At 52.9% G+C, this 21,413-nt stretch overlaps 1 protein-coding gene across 31 annotated transcripts in view; it reads right to left on the bottom strand.

The window, feature by feature from the left end:
• SLC47A2 (solute carrier family 47 member 2) overlaps positions 1-21,413 on the bottom strand; it is a 40,239-nt gene that overhangs the window by 6,808 nt on the left and 12,018 nt on the right. For 5 of the 31 annotated variants that reach the window (XM_049702414.1, XM_049702423.1, XM_049702413.1 and 2 more), the window contains 13 exons: positions 21,162-21,310; positions 20,450-20,492; positions 17,712-17,756; positions 17,442-17,539; positions 17,076-17,173; positions 16,348-16,461; positions 15,656-15,945; positions 14,462-14,570; positions 13,745-13,820; positions 13,393-13,462; positions 3,657-3,789; positions 3,492-3,586; positions 1,629-2,622 (listed from right to left, as the gene is read on the bottom strand). In XM_049702414.1, the coding sequence (XP_049558371.1) occupies positions 2,296-2,622; positions 3,492-3,586; positions 3,657-3,789; positions 13,393-13,462; positions 13,745-13,820; positions 14,462-14,570; positions 15,656-15,945; positions 16,348-16,461; positions 17,076-17,173; positions 17,442-17,539; positions 17,712-17,756; positions 20,450-20,492; positions 21,162-21,310 (1,647 nt within the window). In that variant the 3' untranslated portion in view covers positions 1,629-2,295. The other 26 variants (XM_049702428.1, XM_049702430.1, XM_049702420.1 and 23 more) reach the window with 21 other exon arrangements.

The following is a 21,413-nucleotide window of genomic DNA, read 5'->3' as shown; positions in this document are numbered from 1 at the left end:
AAATTGGCATGAATTGTAATAACGTTCCTCGTTTTCAGATATCCCCTGTTGGAGACAATTCTTTGACCACAAGTTTTCTCCAACTATAAATCCACTTTTTTGCCTTTATCTATTGAAAGGTGGTGTTGGTCACCTTTCTTTAACTGATTTTTTCTCATTTTAAATTCTCAGCCAAGAAGATTTTTCTCAAGTTTTACTTTGTCATCTGTGGGTTGTTTTTAAAAATAATCTATAGAGTAGATAGGTTTTTTTTTTCCCAACTATATCCTCCTTCCCCATCTGCTGACCCAAAACAAGTATTTCTGTAAGCACGTTCACGAGACACCAATCCCATAAGGTTTTACACAAAAACTGGCCCCACTGCCGACCCTGCCTAGAAGGGGTTTGTAAAGCACACCAGCATCTTAAAGATCCCAGGCCTACAGAACCTTTGACGTGCCGATGTGTGTTGTTTCCCAAACTTACTTGAGCATGGAGTCCTTCTTCCTCAATACCTCTCAACCTTAGGACACGTGACGTGACCCTTCTGTGCTCCGTACCTGGTCGTTGTGTTTGGGTGCAGAAGCTGTCTTCATGTCACGTGAGGATGCAGGCTTCTGCTTTCCTGTGGGCGGAGGGCCTGCAGCAGGATCCATGGCGTGTTGACTCTTCAGAACCAGGGTTTGCACTCTGCATCCTTGTTTCCTATTGACCTTGATCAATAAATCCGTCTGTCTGTGGGTGTGTTTATAGCTACTGATGCTGAAGGGACTGATGATGACAGAGGCCAGGCTGCCCGCACTGGGTGGCGGTGTGCGGCCTGGAGCCCAGAAATGGTCACGAGTCCCAGGCCTCAAAAGCATCCTAGAACTTGGATCAGCATCAGATTCCAGCCCGAGGCCACGTGGCCCAACGATCTGGGCTTCACTGCCCTTGTTTGTATCTTATTGCTACTGTATGAAAGGTGTTTCTCAAGGTCTGTGATACGTGAAAATGCGGATGCCACGAGAGGACTGAAGGAAAGGTGACCAGCCCGGCCCTGGTCGGGGCCTCACGGCGCCTGGATCTGCGGAGGGTGCGTGGGCAGGACGCAGATGGGGGTCTCCGTGCGGGGCCTCCTGGCCCCCTTTCCAGAGCTTCACAAAGTTTGTGTACAGACTTGGGCAGCAGACTCAGCCTAGAAATATGCACTTCTTAATGTAACGGCGCTATTTGCCATTTTGTTTTGACTTGAAATCTCCAATTTGAAGCCATTTACGTTACTGAATAATGGTAGCAACCCCAGGAGCCTCGTCTTCCGGTCAGTTGAGGTCTTCTAAAGAGCAGTTAACCGCAGTTCAGACCTGTTACATCACACAAGGCACTGGCTAAAGGTCTGTTTTTGAGGATGTGGGGTGGGCAGCCACTCTGCTTCCTTTCTTGCTAGGGCCTGGCAGTCAGGACCCTGATGACAAGCCCCACTACCAGCGTGCCCGTCGCTGCCCCCAGAGCAGCCCCTCGGCGGATGGCCAGCTGTTTGGCCGACAGTCTGCCAGGGGGAGCTGGCAGGGGTTGGGCTGCTCCTGGAGTCCCGAAGAGGTCCAGATGGGCCTCGGGCCTTGAGTACATTGTCAGGGTCACGCCAGGGTAGCTGCCCGTAGCCACTGCAGAGGCAAACAGGGGCCAGCTTAGCATGGAGGTGGGGTGGGGGGTGGCTCGGAGGTGCACGATCAACGCCTGTCCCTCACAGCAGGAGACGCCCGCCTTTTCTCTACGGCACGACCAGAGAAGAGAACTACGTGGGATGTGCAGGAAAGGCTGTCGCTAAGGTGAGATGAGATCAGACGCGCGTGCCTGTCTGAGCCTGTGTGATGCCTAACCTTCACCAGTGACCTCAGGGCACATATGAAACGCTTAGTCGAGCTGCCTTTGCACGTTCCCTCGTGACAAGTGAAACCCATAGAGTCTGCAGCTGGTTCCCCACCGCAAGACGACGCACAGGCACTGGGATAACCGGGGCTTTGGGCCGTGATAACCAGCGCCCGCCCCAGGGCAGCAGAGCGGCCGCCTGGTGGGGTTCGGGGGGTCGGCGGGAAGGGCCCGCACGCTGCTGAGTCGAGCCAGGCTGACCTGCCCAACCCACGCCTGCAGGCCTCCCACCTGGGCTGGAGGTGAGTGCTGACAACATGCTCTAGGGTCTGACCTCATCCCCTGCCTTTGCATTTGCAGGATGACGGGGAAGAGACCTAAGCGCTCAACCCACTCCCTCATCTAAACGGAACCGAGGCTCACTGCCCCCCAGGCTGGGGAGGGACGGGGCCTGCTTCCCGGGGCCTCTTAGATAGCGGACGTTAGTGTCACCCTCCTGGCGTTAGGACGGAAATCACTGTCACGCTGAGGGAGAAAGGCAGCTGGGGCTCGCGCGGTTCCCAGGCACCCGCACACGCGGGGCAGCGTTACCTGAAGATACGACCGCTCTCTCAGGCCCGGGTCTGAGGCTGGGGGCTGTGCTCTCAGCGGCCTGGGGCGGCAGCCCCACACGTTTCTGCACCTGAAGGAGACGGAGTTGTCCGGTCGGCCTGCGGTCCACCCCGGCCTCAGCTGTGCCCTGCAGGCCGAGCAGGACGTGGTCACACACAGGCACACGTCGGAGGCTCCAGACCACTGCAATAAAGCGAATGTCACAACAGAGCCACTCACAGGGGTTTTCTGGTTTCCCGGTGCACATAAAAGTGACGTTTGCACGATACTGGAGTCTGTTAAGCACACAATCCCATCATGTCTAAAAAAGCCTCGTCCCTGCCGCAGTTAAAAAGTGCCTCTTTGCTAAAAAATGCTAACCATCACCTGAGCCTTCAGCAGGTCATCAGCTTTTTGCAATAATGACATCAGAGATCAGTGATCACCCCTCCCCATAAAGGAGATAATAATGAGAAGGTCTGACATATGATGAGAATTAGCAAAACGTGAGACACATGAAGTGAGAAACGCTGCGGGGAAAATGGCGCCGATAGACGGGCTCAATGCGGGCTCGCTCCAGACCTTCAACTTGTAGAAACCACGGCATCTACAAAGCGCAGTGCAGCGAGGTCTGCCCGTGTTCACCCTTCTGGGGGACTTCACAGGGGTGGTGTTTCAGGGCTGTGTTAATCCGTTGTCTCAGACGTCAGGAGGCCTGGATCCACCCACGAAGGCAAACCCCCACTCTGAGGGGGTTCGGTCCGAGAGCACCCCCTCCACGCTCAGCCTGCAGCCTAAGCTGTGGCTTTCATGCCTCTGAGCTTTCAGTTCTTCCGAGAGGACGGTGACAGGGTGCTGCCATCGCCTCTTCCAAGGTCCCAGCACCCTCGGGGCTCACCCATGTTCAGACGAGTTTGAGCCGTTGGCTTTAGTCTGGCCTTTGGCAGTCGGGCTGCTGAGGTTTCCTTTGTGGGTCTGGGGGGGTACCCGGAAGGGGCGCCGCAGACACCGCACCGTCTCCATGACGGGAGACGTTGAGGCGCGCTGCTGGCGTTTTGGGGGGCGGCACTCACCTCCTCCGCAGCCCGCTTCCAGTCCATGCAGGCGGTGTAGGTGACGAAGGCCGCGGCGGCCAGGCAGACACAGGCCAGCATGCCCAGCCAGAGGCCTGCAGGACACGGGACGGTGGGAGCGTCTGATGACGCCCGGGGCGCCCCGCCTCCCCCCACTCCACGTACCCGTGATCCCCAGCCCGACCACGAAGGTCAGCACGACGCCCAGCGGGAGGCCGATGACGTAGTACGTGATGGCGTTCACGACGGCCCCGAAGGCCTGCCTGCCGGTCCCTCTCAGGACCCCACCGTAGAGACACTGCGGGGAGGCAGAGGGGGCCGGGGTTGGTGACGCTGAGGCTGACGGGGGTCTCAGCAGCGGGGGCTTCCGCAGGAGTCTACGGGGCATGGCCTCGTTTAAGTCCATAGCACGGGACCAGGATGGGCCCTTGTCCCCCTTCCTTCCCAGCGGGGACCTGCGCGGGGTCACACAGAAGCCGCTGCATTTCGGACACAACTCCAGAGCCCCGGTCGACACCTAGACTGCCTCCCTGGAGAGGGAAGGTGAAGTTGGTGACGGACTACCCACCGGCTTGGGAAACTGAACGCGCTTCATACGGACTGTGTGGAGGTCTCCTGTCGCTGCTGCACCAAGTTACCACAAACGGTGGCTTAAAACAAAACACGCGGATTGTTTTACGGCTCCTGAGAGCAGAAGGCCGAAATGGTCCCATTATGCTGAAGGTGGGGCTGGTTCCTTCTCGAGGCCCCGGGCAGAATCTGCTTCACCGCCTTTTCCAGCTTCTAGAGGCGCCTGCATTCCTGCCCGCGGGCCCCAGACAGCAAAGGCGTCGCTCTGACCTCTGCTTCCCCCTCTCTCACTTCTAGGGACCTCTGAAAACACGGGGCCACCTGGATAATCCAGGACAGTCTCCCCACCTCAAGACCCTCGGCTTAATCACATCTGCAAAGACCCCTTTTGCCACGTGACGCCCACAGGTCCGGGGGGGGTCACAGTGTGGGTGTCTTTGGGGCATTATCCTGCCTTCCTGCCGGCAGGGGAAGGTGTCTTGTTCCGTATGGAAGAGGCAGCCTTTCCCGCTGCTGCCCCCATGATGACGCTCTCGTGAGACCTGTCTACAGAAAGCACTACCTCTTCACTTGTCTCATCCTCCCAGCTCGATCCCAGACCTAACGAGCTAAAGAACTACAGGCTCTGCGCATGCTCCGTCAGCACTATTGATCAACAGATGTTCGGTTACTTTTGTTAAGCTGAGGGATGGGGAGTATTGTGTGGTTTGCTTTCCCACATTTGAGCGGAGGTAAATGCGCTGGGCGTAGGAGATGCGTGCCTCTTCAACTTTAAAATATGTCACACATATTTCTCGTTAATATATATCATGACATAAAAGATGATCCTTTCTGGTTAAAAAAAGACTTCTGCCAAATTACGACTGATGTGCTCTGGACCAGTATTTCTCCATCTGGGGGGTGGTTCTGCCCTCCAGGGGACATGTGGCAATGTCTGGAGCTGGTTTTGGTTGTCACAACTCGGGGGGGGGTGCACTGGCATCTACCGGGCTGAGGACAGGGTTGCTGCTAAACATCCTACGGTGCCCAGGACAGCCCCCCTACAACAAAGAATTATCTGTCCTAGAACGTCAGTAGTGCCAAGGCTGAGAAGCCCTTTAGAGCACTGTGAATTACAGAGACAGTTTCGGTGGGCCCGCTAGCCTGAGGCTGTGGGCCTGTTAGGGAGAAGCGGTGGACCGGTGGACAAGTGATTTTATAGAGAGCTCCAATGAGACGAAACAGCTGGGGCAGGGCATGCTTGGTAAGTTCTCCGTCCCAAGTGGACCAGAGGCTGAGCATGCGTGTAGCAGAGGCTGTAGCAGGCCCAAGCCTCCCACACACCCTGGACGGTGGAGCCTGTGCACATGCACAGAAGAGACACAGGAGGACCCAGAAGAAAGTAAAAGCTGGGGCAGACTCGAAAACAGCCTGAACTGTGCGTGGTCCCTGGCCCATACTCGGCTCCTTCAGCAGAGAACAGAAGCCCTACCAGCGGTCAGAGGTGCCTGAGCGTCCCCTCCAAACAGTAACTGGCTGAACACTGAGCTATGCGGACATAGGGGTGACCCCTAGGAAGCTAAGCTTAAAAACAAGAAAAACAAAATCCAACACTGAGCAGAGACAGCAGCTGCAGTTTGTGGAGGAGACAGGATCACAGGCAAGACTAAACAGAACAGCAGGCCTTGGGGAAAGGCTGCTCTCTGGGATGGACCCGTGGTACATCACCAAGCAGGCCTCAGTACATCTAGATCCCTGGAGGTCTAGTGGTTATGACTTGGCACTCGCAATATGTTTAGAAAGACTGGATTAATACCAAAGATGTTCTCTGACCACAACAGAATTAAATTAGAGATGTCTACCGGAAAGAATTTTGGAAATACCCCCAAATATTTGGAAATTAAACAACACACTTCTCAACCCACGGGTCAAAAAATAAATCACAAGAGAAATTTTAGAATATTTTGAATGAAAAAAATACAATATATCAAAATTTATGAGATGCAGTTAAAGCAATAGAGGGAAATGTATAGCTTTAAAATGCCCATATTAGAAAAGAAAGGTCTCAAATCAGTAGCCTAATATTCCACCCTAGGAAACCAGTAAAGAAAAGCAAACTATGCCTGAATAAAGCAGAAGGATGAACATAATAAGAATTAAAGTGGAATTCATTGAAACAGTCAACAGAAAACAGCAGAGAAAAATCCATGAAACCAAAATTCTAGTTCTTTGATAGGATCCACAAAACTGACGAACACTTACTAAGGATGTGACCTTGGTAACATAAGACCAAGAAAACAGGAAAGTGAAGACACAAATTACCAAAATTAGGAATGAAAGGAGAGACATTACTACTTTCCCTAAAGAAAAGGACTGTAAGGGAATATTATGAGCAACTTCATGCCAAAGATTTAGACAATTTACTTGAAGTGAATAAATTCCTAGAAAGACACACATTATTAAAACAAACTCAACAAGAAACAGAAACTGAGGGACTTCGCTGGTGGCGCAGTGGTTAAGAATCCACCTGCCGATGCAGGGGACACGGGTTCAAGCCCTGGTCCGGGAAGATCCCATATGCCGCGGAGCAACTAAGCCCGTGCGCCACAACTACTGAGCCTGCGCTCTAGAGCCCGTGCGCCACAACTACTGAGCCTGCGCTCTAGAGCCCGTGAGCCACAACTACTGAGCCCACGTGCCACAACTACTGAAGCCCGCGCGCCTAGAGCCCGTGCTCTGCAACAAGAGAAGCCACTGCAATGAGAAGCCTGCGCACCGCAACGAAGAGTAGCCCCCGCTCGCCACAACTAGAGAAAGGCTGCGCACAGCAACAAAGACCCAACGCAGCCAAAAATAAATTAATAAAATAAATAAATTTTTTAAAAAAGAAATAGAAAGTGAATAGATCTATAACAAGTAAATAAATTAAATTAGTTAAAAACCTTCTGACAAAAGCCAGACAAAAGCCCAGATGGCTTCACTGGTGAATTCTATCACATGTTTAAAGAAGAAATAATGCCAATCCTTCACAAACTCAAAATGTATAGGTATGAGGAGAGAACACTTTCAAAATCATTCCAGGAGGCCAATGATATGCTGATACCAAAGCCAGATCAAGATATCACAAAGGAAAAGATAAAAATCACAGACCAATATCTCTCATGAATGTAGACGCAAAATCTTTAACAAAATACTAGGAAACCAAATTCAGTGATATATATTAGAAAAGACACACGCCATGATCAGGAGGGTTTTATCCCAGGAATGCAAGGTAAAACATCTGAAAATCAATTAATGTAATTACACCATAGTAATAAAGGACAAAACCATGTGATTATCTCAGTAGATACAGAAAAAGCATTCTACAAAATCCAGCACGCATGCATGAGAAAATGTTTCAAACTAGGAGAAGGGCTCTTCCTCAGCCTCAATAAGGGGCATGTATAAAAATTTTACAGATAACATATTTAATGCTGAAAGGCTGAATACTTTCACTTTAACATTGAGAACAAGGCACAGGTGTATGCTCTTGCCACTTCCACTCAACATCGTACTGGAGGTTTAGCCAGACGGAAAGGGAGAAGTAAAACTCCTTATTCACAGATGACATGATCCTATATGGAGAAAACCTTAAGGACTCCACACACCAAAAACTACTAGAATGAGTTTAACAAGGTCCCAGGATAAAAGACCAATAAACAAAGATCAATTATCTTTCTATAAACTAGCAATGAACAACCTAAAAATGAAATTAAGAGTTCCATTCATAATACCATCAAAAAGAACAAAATATTTGGGGATAAATTTAACAAAAGTAGTGCAAGGTTTTGACCACTGAAGACTACAGCACATTGCTGAGGTAAATTAAAGAAAATCTAACTAGTCGGAGAGACATTCCATGTCCATTTTAACAATACTGTTAAGATGACAATTCTCCCAAAGTTGCTCTGCAGAGTCAATACAATTCCTTTCAAAATCCCAGCAGGCTTTTTAGTAGAAATTAACACGCTGGTTCTAACATACATATGGAAATGCAAAGGATCTAGAAGAACAAAAGCAATTAAAAAGACAGAACAAGGTTGGAAGATTTATACTAACTTATTTCAAAGCTCACTATAAAGCTATAGTAATTAAGACAGTGTAGTATTGGCACAGGATGGGCATATAAATTAATGAAACAGAATTATGAATCTATAAATAAATCACTACATTTACAACCAACTGATTTTTGACCAAAGTGCCAAGATAATTCACTGGGGAGGGAATAGCCTTTCACACACCAAGAATGGTGTTGGGACTCTTGAATATCCACACACACAAAAATAAACTTAGACCCTCGTACCAAACACAAAAATGGGCTCAAAATGAATCATAAACGTAAGTGTAGGACCTAAAACTATAAAATGTCTAGAAGAATTCATAGGAGAAAATCTTTGTGACCTTGGGTTAGGCAAAGATTTCTTATATATGACAGCAAAAGCGTGAGCCATAAAAGAAAAGAAAATGAGAAACTGGACTACATTAAAAGTGCAAACTTTTGCAGCTCAAAAGATAAGAAAATGAGGGGGCTTCCCTGGTGGCGCAGTGGTTAAGAATCTGCCTGCCGGGCTTCCCTGGTGGCGCAGTGGTTGAGAGTCCGCCTGCCGATGCAGGGGACACGGGTTCGTGCCCCGGTCCGGGAAGATCCCACATGCCGCGGAGCGGCTGGGCCCGTGAGCCATGGCCGCTGAGCCTGCGCATCCGGAGCCTGTGCTCCGCAACGGGAGAGACCACAGCAGTGAGCGGCCCGCGTACAGAAAAGAAAAAAAAAAAAAGAATCCGCCTGCCAATGCAGGGGACACGGGTTCGAGCCCTGGTCCGGGAAGACCCCACATGCCACGGAGCCACTAAGCCCGTGTGCCACAACTACTGAGCCCACGCGCCATAACTACTGAAGCCTGTGCACCTAGATCCCGTGCTCCACAACAAGAGAAGCCACTGCAATGAGAAGCCCGCACACCACAACGAAGAGTAGCCCCCGCTCGCCGGAACTAGAGAAAGCCCGCACACAGCAACGAAGACCCAATGCAGCCAAAAATAAAGATAGTTTTTTTTTTAAATAAATAAATAAATAAATAAATAAGAAAATTAAAGTCAAGCCACAGACTGGGCTTGCAAATCATATACCTGATAAAGGACTTATGTGTAGAACATATAAAGAATTATTGGGGGAGGGATGTGTGGGAGGGATGGACTGGGAGTTTGAGGTTGGTAGATGCAAACTATTATATATAGGATGGATAAACAACAAGGTCCTACTGTATAGCACAGGGACCTATGTTCAATATCCTGAGATAAACCATCATGGAAAAGAATACATTTTACAATGTATATATGTATAACCGAATCACTTTGCTGTACACCTGAAACTAACACATTGTAAATCGACTACAATAAAAATAGAAATTAAAAACAAACTAAACAAAAGCTCTTAAAACACAACAATGAGAAAACAAGCCAATCTTAAAATGGGCTCTGAACAGACACCTCACCAAAGAAGACACACTGATGGCAAATAAGCATATGAAAAGACGCTCCACATTACACGTCAGTCGCAAGTTACAAGTTAAAACAGCAATGAGACACCGCTACACACCCGTTAGAACGACTAGGATCAAAACACTGACAACACCCAATTCTGGCGAGGATGCAGAGCAACAGGAATTCTCACCGATCGCTGATGGGAATGCAAAATGGTGCAGCCACTTTGGAAGGCAGTAGGGCAATTTCTTACAGAGCTAAACATAATAGTACCATGCTATCCAACCATCATGCAGCCAGGGATTTGCAGAAAGAGTTGAAAACTATGTCCACACAAAAACCTGCACGATAATGTTCACAGCTTTATTCATAATTCGCCAAACTTGGAAGCAACCACAATGTCCTTTAATGTGGTCCGTCCAGACAGTGAAGCATCAGTGCTAAAAAGAAACAAGCTGTCAGGCCATGAAAAGACCCGGTGGAGGCCCCTTACGTGCACATGACTAAATGAAAGAAGCCAACCTGAAGAGGCTGCGTGCTGTTTAACTCCAACTATAAGACACTGGAGAAGGCAAAACTACAGAGACAATAAAAAGATCAGAGATGGCCAGCGGGTGAGGGAGGGGGACAGCGGGAGAAGGGGAGGCATGAACAGGGGGAGCAGAGAGGATTTTTATGGCAGTGAAATTATGCATATGATTCCTTTTTTTTTTGGCCCTACCTGACCAGGGATTGAACCCGGGCCACGGCAACGAAAGTGCCGAATCCTAACCACTAGGCCACCAGGGACCTCCCATGATTCTTTTTTTTTAATTGAGGTATAGTTGATTTACAATGTTGTGTTAGTTTCTGCTGTACAGCAAAGTGACTCAGATATAGACATATATAGATATATATATTCTTTTCCACTATGGTTTATTACAGGATGTTGAATACAGTTCCCTGTGCTATACAGTAGGACCTGGTTGTTTATCTATTTTATATATAGTAGTTTGTATCTCGTATGATTCTATAATGGTGGGTCCATGTCATTATACCTTTGTCAAAATCCATAGAATGTACAAGGCCAGCAATGAACCCTATGGAGAACTTTGGACTTAATTATAATGTATCAATATTCTTTCAACTAAACAAATGTCCTGCACTAATACCGGATGTAAATAAAAGGGGAAAGGAGGAGAGAAGGGGTTTATGGGAACTCGCTGTATTTTCTCAATCTTTCTGTAAACCCAAAACCGGTCTTAACAATAAAATCTGTTTTTAAAGTTTTAAGACAAACAATACCAAGAATTGGCAAGGGAGGGGGAGGAACTGGAATCCCCATATATTGCTGGTGGGAATGTAAAATGGTACAGCTGCTTTGGAAAACAGATTAATGGTTCCTTAGAAAGTTAAAAATAAACTTATGCTTCAACCTAACCACTCAAATCCTAGGACTCTACCAAGAGGAGCAAAAACATACGTCCACAGGATGACTTGTACGTGAGTGTTCCCAGCAGCCTTAGTCACAACAGCCAACACTGAAAACAACCTAAACGTTCATCGCCTGATGAATGGGTAGACAAAGCATGTTACAGCCACACAAGGGACCACCATTCGGCCACAAAAAAGAAATGAAGTCCTGAAAAATGCTACAACATGGACAAACCTCAAAAGCATTTCACTAAGTGAACGAAACCAGACACAAAAGACTGTATGATCATACTATATGATTCCACGTCTATGAAATATTCAGAAAAGGCAAGTTCACACAGACAGAAAGCAAGTCAGTGGATTGCCTAGGGCTGGCCATGGGAGCAGGGAGTGACTTCAAAACAGGCCCCATGGGGCTTCCCTGGTGGCGCAGTGGTTGAGAGCCTGCCTGCTAATGCAGGGGACACGGGTTCGAGCCCTGGCCTGGGAGGCTCCCACATGCCACGGAGCAACTAGGCCCGTGAGCCACAACTACTGAGCCTGCGCGTCTGGAGCCTGTGCTCCGCAACAAGAGAGGCCACGATAGTGAGAGGCCCGCGCAGGCGATGAAGAGTGGCCCCCGCTTGCCACAACTAGAGAGAGCCCTCGCACAGAAACGAAGACCCAACACAGCCAAAAATAAATTAATTAATTAAAAAAAAAAACAGGCCCCAGGAATTTTGGGGGGGGTGATGAAAATATTCTAAAACTGGATTGAAGTGCTGGCTGCACAAGTATAAATTTATTTTAAAGGATTGACTTATGTACTTAAAATGCATGAATTTATAGTATGTAAATTAAAACTCAAGAAAGTTATAAAAAATATAAAATAAAGATTAGGTCCATGGAACACATAAATTAAGAATGGTAGAGATCGGGTCTTCCCTGGTGGCACAGTGGTTAGGAATCCGCCTGCCAGTACAGGGTACACGGGTTCAAGCCCTGGTCTGGGAAGATCCCACATGCCATGGAGCAACTAAGCCTGTGCGCCACAACTACTGAGCCTGCGCTCTAGGGCCTGCATGCCACAACTACTGAGCCTGCGTGCCACAACTACTGAGCCTACATGCCACAACTACTGAAGCCCGTGCACCTAGAGCCCATGCTCCACAACAAGAGAAGCCACCGCCATAAGAAGCCCACGCACTTTAACAAAGAGTAGCCCCCGCTCGCCGCAACTAGAGAAAGCCCACACGCAGCAACGAAGACCCAATGCAGCCAAAAATAAATAAATTAATTAATTAAAAAAAAAAAGAACGATATAGATCTAGCCGGAGGGAAAGATGATAGATGCAGATACACAAGCTCTAAGATCCCTTGCAATTGCTAACTGCACGTCTGCCTCGGGTTCCCTGGTGGGCAAACTGAACGGAGAGGTGCTGCCTTCAGAACATTTAGAAGCCAGAGCACCCCCTGACCTTACATTGCAGGAGGAATCTCTCAGCCGTGGCCTCACCTTGGAGCTAGAGAAAAAGTAATAATAGTGTCCTTCACACCAGCCCATGACAAAAGCAATAACAGAACCCATAAGCCAGTTTCTCTTAACGTTCTGCGGGAAAAGCTATGGATCTGATGCCGAAAACCAGCCCAGAGCAAGCGGTCCTGCTGAGGTCAGAAACGTGCGCCAGGTATCTGCCCGGCTAAGTTCAAAGGCCAGTCCTGGGACGAACAGGGAACTGGGCAGAGAGCACTGGGGCTTTTGGAAAAATCCTGCACGCATAGTTTCTCCCAAGGTTATTTATTTTCCATAAGAGTTGATAATAATTCTCGTGCAGGTGTCTGCCCCAGTGTTCTGTGCTGCCAGCTAAGCACTCACTCCACGAAGAGATGTGGGTTTTACGCTTGGGATGCCTTCCTGAAAGATTCACGGGACCCGAGATGTGACGTAGAAGACCCAGAATTTCAAAATTCTGCTTTTCAAATGAGACTTCAGCGCTTTCTTTCTTTCTGCCACGCTTTTAAAAGTTCACATAGTTCAAACCTGCACTACACGGGACCTGCCCTTTAGGGATCCCAGGAGCAGGAAGTCAGGCCCGCTGTACTCTGGGCCGACCCACTCCTCCGAAGGGTCCCTTTGCTCTGGCAACTGGCGCGACTGCTCCTGGCCCCCGCTCCGGGGAACGAGGAAGGAACGGATTCGTGAGTTTACACTGGGGCCAGTGTCCAGGATTCTGCTCATCTGCGTGCGTCTCTGGCGTGTTGGACTTGCATAGCAGAAGGGGGCTCATTATTTTGAGTGACAGAACCAACACGAGCGGACACTTCGGGCACTTCTCCTCCGGTCAGCCCTCTCTGCGAATCGGTGAGCTAACGCTCACAGCCCTGACCGGCCTCGGGGAGGGTGCGTGAATGTGGGGGGGCGGGTCAGAGCAGGACTCACACAGACTGCCTCAAACAGGTGGAAGACGACGTAAAGCGGCAGGACCTTGCTGACCAAGGCGACCACTTCCCTGCAGGAGAACGGGAGCGGTAAGACACGAGCGCATCCTTGGAGTGCCCTTCGCGTCCCTTCTATTCTGCCCCTGCCCCACGCCAACGTAACTGATGCTCCTGTCTCTGAGTTTCCCTGTGTCTGGGGGACACACGTCTTAACCCCCCGAGAAGCCCCCAAATTTCACCTTGCCCCCTGGTTGGTGCCCTGTCTACCGACAGGTGAGCGGTAGAGGGGGCGTCTCTGGGGACCAGCTGGGGAGCACCTGGCATCCCCAGAAGTGAGAGGACTGATTACCTACTCGTCATTGGTAAAGATGTGGCCCAGTTTATTCCTCAGGAGGCTCAACAGGGTGCCCACGACCAGCGAGGTGCCAACTGTAAGAGACCAAAGGCACGGCCCAGCTTCCACCCGTCCAGCCCCACCCCACGTTCACTTGGACTAAGACCCTCGTTTGTGGTCTGGCAAGGAGCGCACCACATGTGAAACGCCTTTCCTCCTGTGGTTCGCAAAGTGGGGTCCCTGCACCGGCTGCAGCAGCGTCGTTGGTAGCTGGTTAGAGGACGCATATTCTCAGACCATCACCTCCGACCTACGGAGTCAGAAACTCCGGGAGGTGGGGTTCTGTGTTTTCACACACGCACCCCTACCCCACCCCCAGGGCTGAAGCCTGAGAGCCACTGCTCTGCACGAGGAGCTGATCTGAGCCTGGCAGCTGCAGAAAGCAGAGGCAGGATGGACACAGATGGGGCCACTCTGAGGGCTGGGATGGGCAGATCCCAAGCTCGTGGAAATGCCGGCAGGGCAGGCTCGAAGGGGGACCGGCTTTCCCAGAGTCGCACTAAGTGATGGAAACTGACAGCCCAGAACCCCAGCGGCAGGGAAGGAGCGGAAGGGGCACAGCAGGCTTGCTGCTGGTCAGAGGGGCTGCTCTAGGCCACGTGGCAGGTATGACAGGTTTGGAAGGTGAAATGTTGGCTCCCAAGCCCTCCCCAGCCTAGGTCCCGACCCCACCCACCTGTGCAGAGGGTGCCTGAGACGGCAGATCGCTTGGCTTGCACGGTGTCTGCGGCTCCCAGGGCCGTCCCCACTCGGAAACAGACCGCGATGCTGAGCCCCATGGGAATCTGGGATCAGAGAAAAGAAGGTGTGGTGGTTAGAGCCCCCCTCCTGCCCCGGGGGCCGAGAGGGAGGCAGGATGTGTCCCGGGGGGCGGGGCCCGTGAGGCTGCTGGCGACAGGCCGAGACCTGGGAGGTGGGCTGGGCTACCCAGGGCCAAACCCACCGGGCCGGGCCGTCAGACATCACAGGCAACCGAAATCAACGCGCTGCCGGAAACTCAGGAGTAAACGCATGTTAAAGAGGTGGATGTGGGGGCTTCCTTGGTGGTGCAGTGGTTGAGAGTCCGCCTGCCGATGCAGGGGACACGGGTTCGTGCCCCGGTCCGGGAAGATCCCACATGCCGCGGAGCAGTTGGGCCCGTGAGCCATGGCCGCTGAGCCTGCGCATCCGGAGCCTGTGCTCCGCAACGGGAGAGGCCCCAACAGTGAGAGGCTCGCGTACCGCAAATAAATAAATAAAAATTAAAAAAAAAAAAAAAAAAGAGGTGGATGTGGTCTTAACTGTGTTAGAAAAGCTCCCGGTGAGAAGAAAAGATTCAGCGGAAGCCATCCGCAACAAGAATCACCTTATAAATTAGTTCAGTGCGTGATGATTGTTGATTAAAGCTAGGGTCACAGACTGCACGGCCCAAGAGGCCGGCAAATGCTACACGAGTGACACGGGACAACCCACGTGTCCGGGGGAGAGGAAGGAGCTGCGGGGTCCACGGTGGACGCGAGGAAATGCCCTCACGAGGGCCACTGTTCCCCAGCGCCCACCAGCTGGGGTGTGCAGGAACATGGGCTCACTGCTAAATGGCATGTCCCATTTTTCAAAAAAATGCCAATATCTAGATTGTGATGTGAAATCTCCCTATTTTAAATGGTGCCAATTAATTCAAAATAATTGCAACATCGTGATTCAGCAGAGCAGCCGTGGGCCACGTGTGTCTGGCAGGGCCTGGGCCTGGTGGGTGCAGGAGGTCCAGAGGGTCCCTCAGGAGACAGAGACAGCCTTTGAGGGGACAGCCCCCCCCCCTCTGACACCCCCAGGCCGTCAGGGGGCCGGGCTGGGGGCAGGGCATGGCGAAGGCGTCCCCATCGAGCCTCACCATGTAGACGACAGTGGCCACCTCGTAGATGATGGCCTGCGCAGAGAGGTCGAGCACGCTGAGCCGGCCTGGGGGTGGCGGGGGACATGGTGAGTGCCCGGCCGGCCAGCCCACAGCCCTGGGCTGACAGCAAGCCCCTCGCTCGGGGGCCAAGGGGCCAGTGGTTTCCAAGGGCAGATGCAGCAAAGGACGCTCCCGCTTGGGCTCCAGCCCTCCAGGAGACCCCTGCCCAGGTGTTACAGGGTCAGGGTCTCTCCTCTGTGTACGAGGTGTGATGAAGAAGGGAAGAACTGGACCAGGGGCAGGAAAGCAGAGTTCAGTTCTCAGCCCTGCCGGGTGACTCCGGACCACCTAACTCTTGGGGTCCACGTTCTCATCTCCGATTGGGTCGGGGTGGACTGGAAGGTCTCTAGGGGCCACCCCAGCCCTGGCTGTTTGGACCGAGTCCGCTGATGAGCACACAACGTGCCAGGCGATGCCCACAGCTGCTCACGCATCAGCGTGACCTCACTCCTTCGCTGACTGACCACCACGCCCGGGCGTCCACTCAGTGCCAGGCCTACACCGGGCAGCGCCGGGAGCTCACGGCCCGGTGGGGAGACGGGCCGGGCTGGGAGACCGCCCATCCGGGAGAGGGGGTCCTGAGCTGGGGGGCGGCCCACGCGACTCCCCGCACCCTGCTGTCCACGTACCCATGAGGAAGCTCCCGATCTCGTAGGCCCACCACTCAATGCAAGTCATGAGCATGCTGGGCACGGCCAGGCGGAAGAAGGGGCCCCAGCCCTGCAGGCACTGGCTGGACCAGCCTAGGAGCAGAGGCCCGCCAGCTGAGCCGCGGTCCACCCTGCGGCCCCGCCCCCTGCCCCGCCCCCTGCCTTCGGCCCGGGCACCTGGGCGTCTTGTGGGGGGCTAGCCAGCGGCCCCAGCGCTGGTGGGGGCTGGAGGGGGCTCGTGGGGGGAGGAGGATGCCTGGCCAGTGCCCCTGGCGCTGTCTCAGGGGCTAAGAGCTCAGAACCTGAGGCCTGGGAACGGGTTCGGTCCAGGCTCCACCACGTACCACCTCTGGCCTTTGGGGCAAATGACAAACCCTCTCTGCACCAGCTTCCTCCACGTAAATAACCGGGGCTAACGAGCTGTCGTGAACAACGTGGGCACCGCCGCTGCCGACCACCCGTGCTGCTCCTCCATCCCGAGACCAGGGAGCCGGCAGAGCGCTCCCTGGGCCTGTCCGCGGCAGGGCCCTGCCCCCTGGCACACTGGATGGGGAAGCCCGGGCCTCGGGGCGGGGGTGGGGGGGGGCCGGGGAGGGGGCCCTGAGGGACGTGCGGGCAGGCCCGGGCCAGGCCTCCTGCAACGGGCTGCAGCTGGGACCCCGCCTGCCACCTGCCCGCTCCGCCCCCAGGAAGGGCGGCCCTCGCACCTGCCCACGTGTCCAGGTGCAGCTTCTTCTTCACGACGCAGAGCAGCAGGAAGACAGCCTGCGTGAACTGGGAGACCGTGTTGGCACAGGCCGAGCCCCTGGCAGAGCAGGGACGGCAGGGCTGGGGCCACGGCTGAGTCCGGGCCCGGGCAGGGAGGGCCACGGGCCTGGCTCTGCCGGCACCCCATCCCGGGATGGGCCCCATCCGGGGGAGACCCATTCTGGGCCCCTTCGGGCAGGCCGGGCAGGGGTGGGCAGCGGCTCCTCACCCCGTCTCCTCGGCAGCGGGTCCCCAGAACCCCAGGGAACAGCAGCCCCCAGTTCCCCACGACCCCCAGATGCTGGGCCCCCAGCCCCGGTGCTCACCTGACCCCCAGGCCCAGCACGGAAACCAGGATGTAGTTGGCCAGCCCGTTGACGCAGTTGCCCACGACGCCGCTGAGGACCTGGGGCCACATGATGCCCTGAAGTAGGTGAGGGTGAGACTGAGGGGGGTGGGCGGAGGCTGGGGACACGCAGCTCCTCGAGGGCCCCCGTGTGGCGATCAGGATGGGGCAAAGCGCAGAGGAGACCCCGGGCACCCCGCCCACTGGAACAGGGTGGGGGCTGGGGGCAGCTCCGGCCAGGGACCCCTACCTGATTTTGCAGATATTTGGCCAGCAGGCTGTAAAGAAAATTTGCCTGTATAAAATAAACACACACACGAAGTAAGCAACAACTACCAAAACACCACCAGACGGACACTAACGGACACTTCTTAGATGAGGTGGGGCAACTGCCTCACCACGGTACCTCTGGGACCCCAGAGATGGGCTGTGCGCTGACCTGCGCTCCAGCCCCCGGCCTGGGACCAGCAGGGAGGTGGCCTGAGAGCCGCAGGGCTCCTGAGCCCAAACCCACAGGCCGGGACACCCTGGGCCTGGCTCGAGCCGCCAGAGACAAGGACCTGGAGGGGGCAGGCCTTGGACTGAGGGAGCGGGGGGGGCACCCAGGGGTGTGGCAGCAGCAGCCTCGGCAGAACAGGTGGGAGACCCCACGGGGGTGGTGGGCCTTTCCCCGTCTGCCGAGGACAGAGAGGGCCTGTGCGTCAGTGTGTGTGTCGGGGGCACTGCCCTGTCTTTTCCGCCCTCTGTCAAGGCCTGGCCCGGGGCCTGCACCCCCTGTGCACCCTCCCCTCAGCCCTCCACCTCTCTTCAGCACCGCTCAGTCAGCAAGAGCAAGGAGCTGGGTTCAGACGCTGGCTCTGCCTCTTGTGAGCTGTGTGGCCTTGGGCAAGTTACTTAACCTCTCTGTGCCTCAGTTTCCTCACACACAATAACATGTGTGTGAATCCCTAATATTTATACATACATTCATATACAAAGTTAACATTGCAAAGTGCTTACAAAACAGTATTTGGCACATTTAAGTGCTCCAAGAATAAAGTAAGCATCATGTAAACGTTAAGAGTCATTATGATTCTTATTTTATTGGTAGTTAAACTCTGCAGCACCATTGTACAGGAGGGACTTTGTTTATTTGATAAAAAAGTTGCTGCCACAGTGATAACGTGATGTTTCCCCCTGACACAGCCCCAATGGCCCTGTTTGACAAGATACCTTCGCTTGGTCTGAATAGCCAAAGGCTCGGAGGAGAAAAACCAGACTTTTCAGGTGGTTTCCATGATACAGAAGAAATGTGGAGCTGGCCAGGCCCCAAAGAGGTCATGGCACTGGCCTTCCAGACAGGAGGAGGGTGAGGCTGGGGCTCCCTGCCAGGCCTGGCATCCCCTGTGGGCACCCCACACGCATTCACCCCGACCCGCCCCCTTCCCAGCGCCCTCCTTAAGAGCTCTATCCCCAGTGCTGGTGTGCAGAGGAGGATAGGGGGTGCCGGAGATGAGAAGATGGACTCCCCCGAAACAGCACTGCCACCTGGTACCGCGTGCACTGAACCACAGCAAATCAAACAGTGTAGCAATGGGTTGGGGGTGGACACACAGACCACTGGGCAGGTCTCGAATCTCAGAAACTGATCGGAGTGGATGGACTGCTTATTTAGTATTTAATAAATTAACAGAGAAAGGAGAGAATATTCAACGAGTCTTAGAAAAAGTTTGTTAGATTACGGTCTTAAATGTAACGACAGAAACCATTGAAAGGGTTCAGAGGAAATATAGGCAAATGCTTCTACAATTTACAATGGGTTCATTGTTTTTAAGCCCGAAGACAGACGTCATAAAGGATGGGATTTATGGGACTGTTACTATGCATTAAAAACTCTAAGTCAAAAGTATCGGGGCTTCCCTGGTGGCGCAGTGGTTGAGAGTCCACCTGCCGATGCAGGGGACACGGGTTCGAGCCCTGGTCTGGGAAGATCCCACATGCCGGGGCGCAACTAGGCCCGTGAGCCACAACTACCGAGCCTGCGCGTCTGGAGCCTGTGCTCCGCAATAAGAGAGGCCACGACAGTGAGAGGCCCGCGCACCGCGATGAAGAGTGGCCCCCGCTTGCCACAACTAGAGAAAGCCCTCGCACAGAAACGAAGACCCAACACAGCCAAAAATTAAAAAAATAAATTAATTAATTAAAAGGAAAAAAAAGCCATTGACAGAGCAACTCTAATTCCAATAACGCATCTTAACGAAATCATTCCATATGTTCACAAAGATTTTTCTATAAGAATGTTTATCACAATCTAGTTTATAATAGTGACTATTGCAAACAACCTAAATACCTAACATGTAGGGATTGGTTAATAAATTATGGCACTAGGGGATACCACATCGCCTTTGAAATGGATACTGTGGAAGGCTATCAAGAGACTAATGACATTTATTTGAAAGGGAAAAAACAGGTTATAATACAACATACACACATTGGCCCCGTTTCACACTACACATGAGTCTGTATGTTTGAACACACATGCCCACGAAGAGAAATAATCCTGGAGAGAAGGATTAACCTGTGTTCTCTCTGAGTGGTAGGATTACAGATTTGAATTTTTTCTTCCCCAGGCTTTCCAGAATTTCTCCCATAAATGGTTTTCTAATCAGAAAAACATGTCGTGCTACATGTTTTAAAAACTAATATTGTAATAACTTTTTCTTCTCTTTTTTTTGACCTTGCTGCGCGGCATGTGGTATTGCAGTCCCCGACAAGGGATTGAACCTGTGCCCCCTGCCATGGAAGTGCGGGGTCTTAACCCCTGGACTGCCAGGGAAGTCCCCATGCTACTTTTTAAAAGTTCAATCTGCACCAACCAAAATGAGAACTTTTCTCCTTCGGCCGCCAGCATGAGGGCCGATGGCCTCCCCAGCTGATGGGGAGACAGGCAAAAAGCCAGAATCTCGGGGACTGTGGGCCCAACCTCCCCAAGTTCAGCAGAAGACTTACCGGGAGCGCTGGGATGTAAACATGCACGTACTCCTGGGCCAGCCTGCGGGAGAACCAGGGCTCTGAGCGGAGCAGCCTGCGCCCCCGGGTGTGAGGGGAGGCTTCAGCAGGCTTCACCCCTGAGACAAGACCCCCAAGTCGAGTGGAACCTCAGTGGCTGGGGGAGGCTGCCACCACGTGCTAGGAAGGCGCAGGAGGAGGGGCCCAAGGACCCAACCACGGGGTCTCGGGGCTGAGGAACTTGAATTCGGGGTGACGTGTGGTTTGTAAGGCAGAAAAAAGGTTCTATCACATCAAGAAATAACCAAATTCCATGCGCATAATGTTAAACGAGCAAGGTGTTCCCAAGAGGGGCCAAATCTAAAATTAATAACAAAGCACGTGATTCATCAGAAGTCGGGCTCAGTCCTGTTTCCACTGTTTGGAATTTGGCGTGGTGCACCCTTCACTTCTTCAAAAAGCATCTCTGAGGCTCCAACCACACGCTGGGACACAAACACAAACACCACGCAAATCCTGTCTTTTCCTCCTCAGTTAAAACTGGCCGTTGGTCTGCCCCCTGCTGGCCACGGCTGGAGCAGCAGGCTGCGCGGGAGCAACTCCAAAGCAACCCCGCAACGTCCCAGAGGGGCCGCCCTCGCGACGGCTCGGGGCCCAGAGAAGCGCGGGGCCCGGGGGTGGGCTTCGCCAGGGGTCACCCCGCCCGGAGTACCTGGACACGGCCGGGTCCTGCCTGCAGAGCAGCAGGATGTGCTGGGTGTTGAGGAAGAGCGCCCAGCAGGGAAAGCAACAAAGCAGCAGAATCAGCGCGCCGCGTTGCAGGATGACTCCCACGTGCTTCCTGTTGGGGCTGCCGAAGCTCTGAAACACAGCGGGTCAGCGCCCACGCCCCGCGCACCTGCCCGCTGCCCTGGGGGCCCTGCCAGGGCTGGGGGGCGGGCGGGCACCGCAGGCTCCCGGCAGG

Source organism: Orcinus orca, chromosome 19 (genome assembly GCF_937001465.1).
Source record: "Orcinus orca chromosome 19, mOrcOrc1.1, whole genome shotgun sequence".
NCBI lineage: Eukaryota > Metazoa > Chordata > Mammalia > Artiodactyla > Delphinidae > Orcinus > Orcinus orca.
This window is presented reverse-complemented; position numbering and strand designations above follow the sequence as displayed.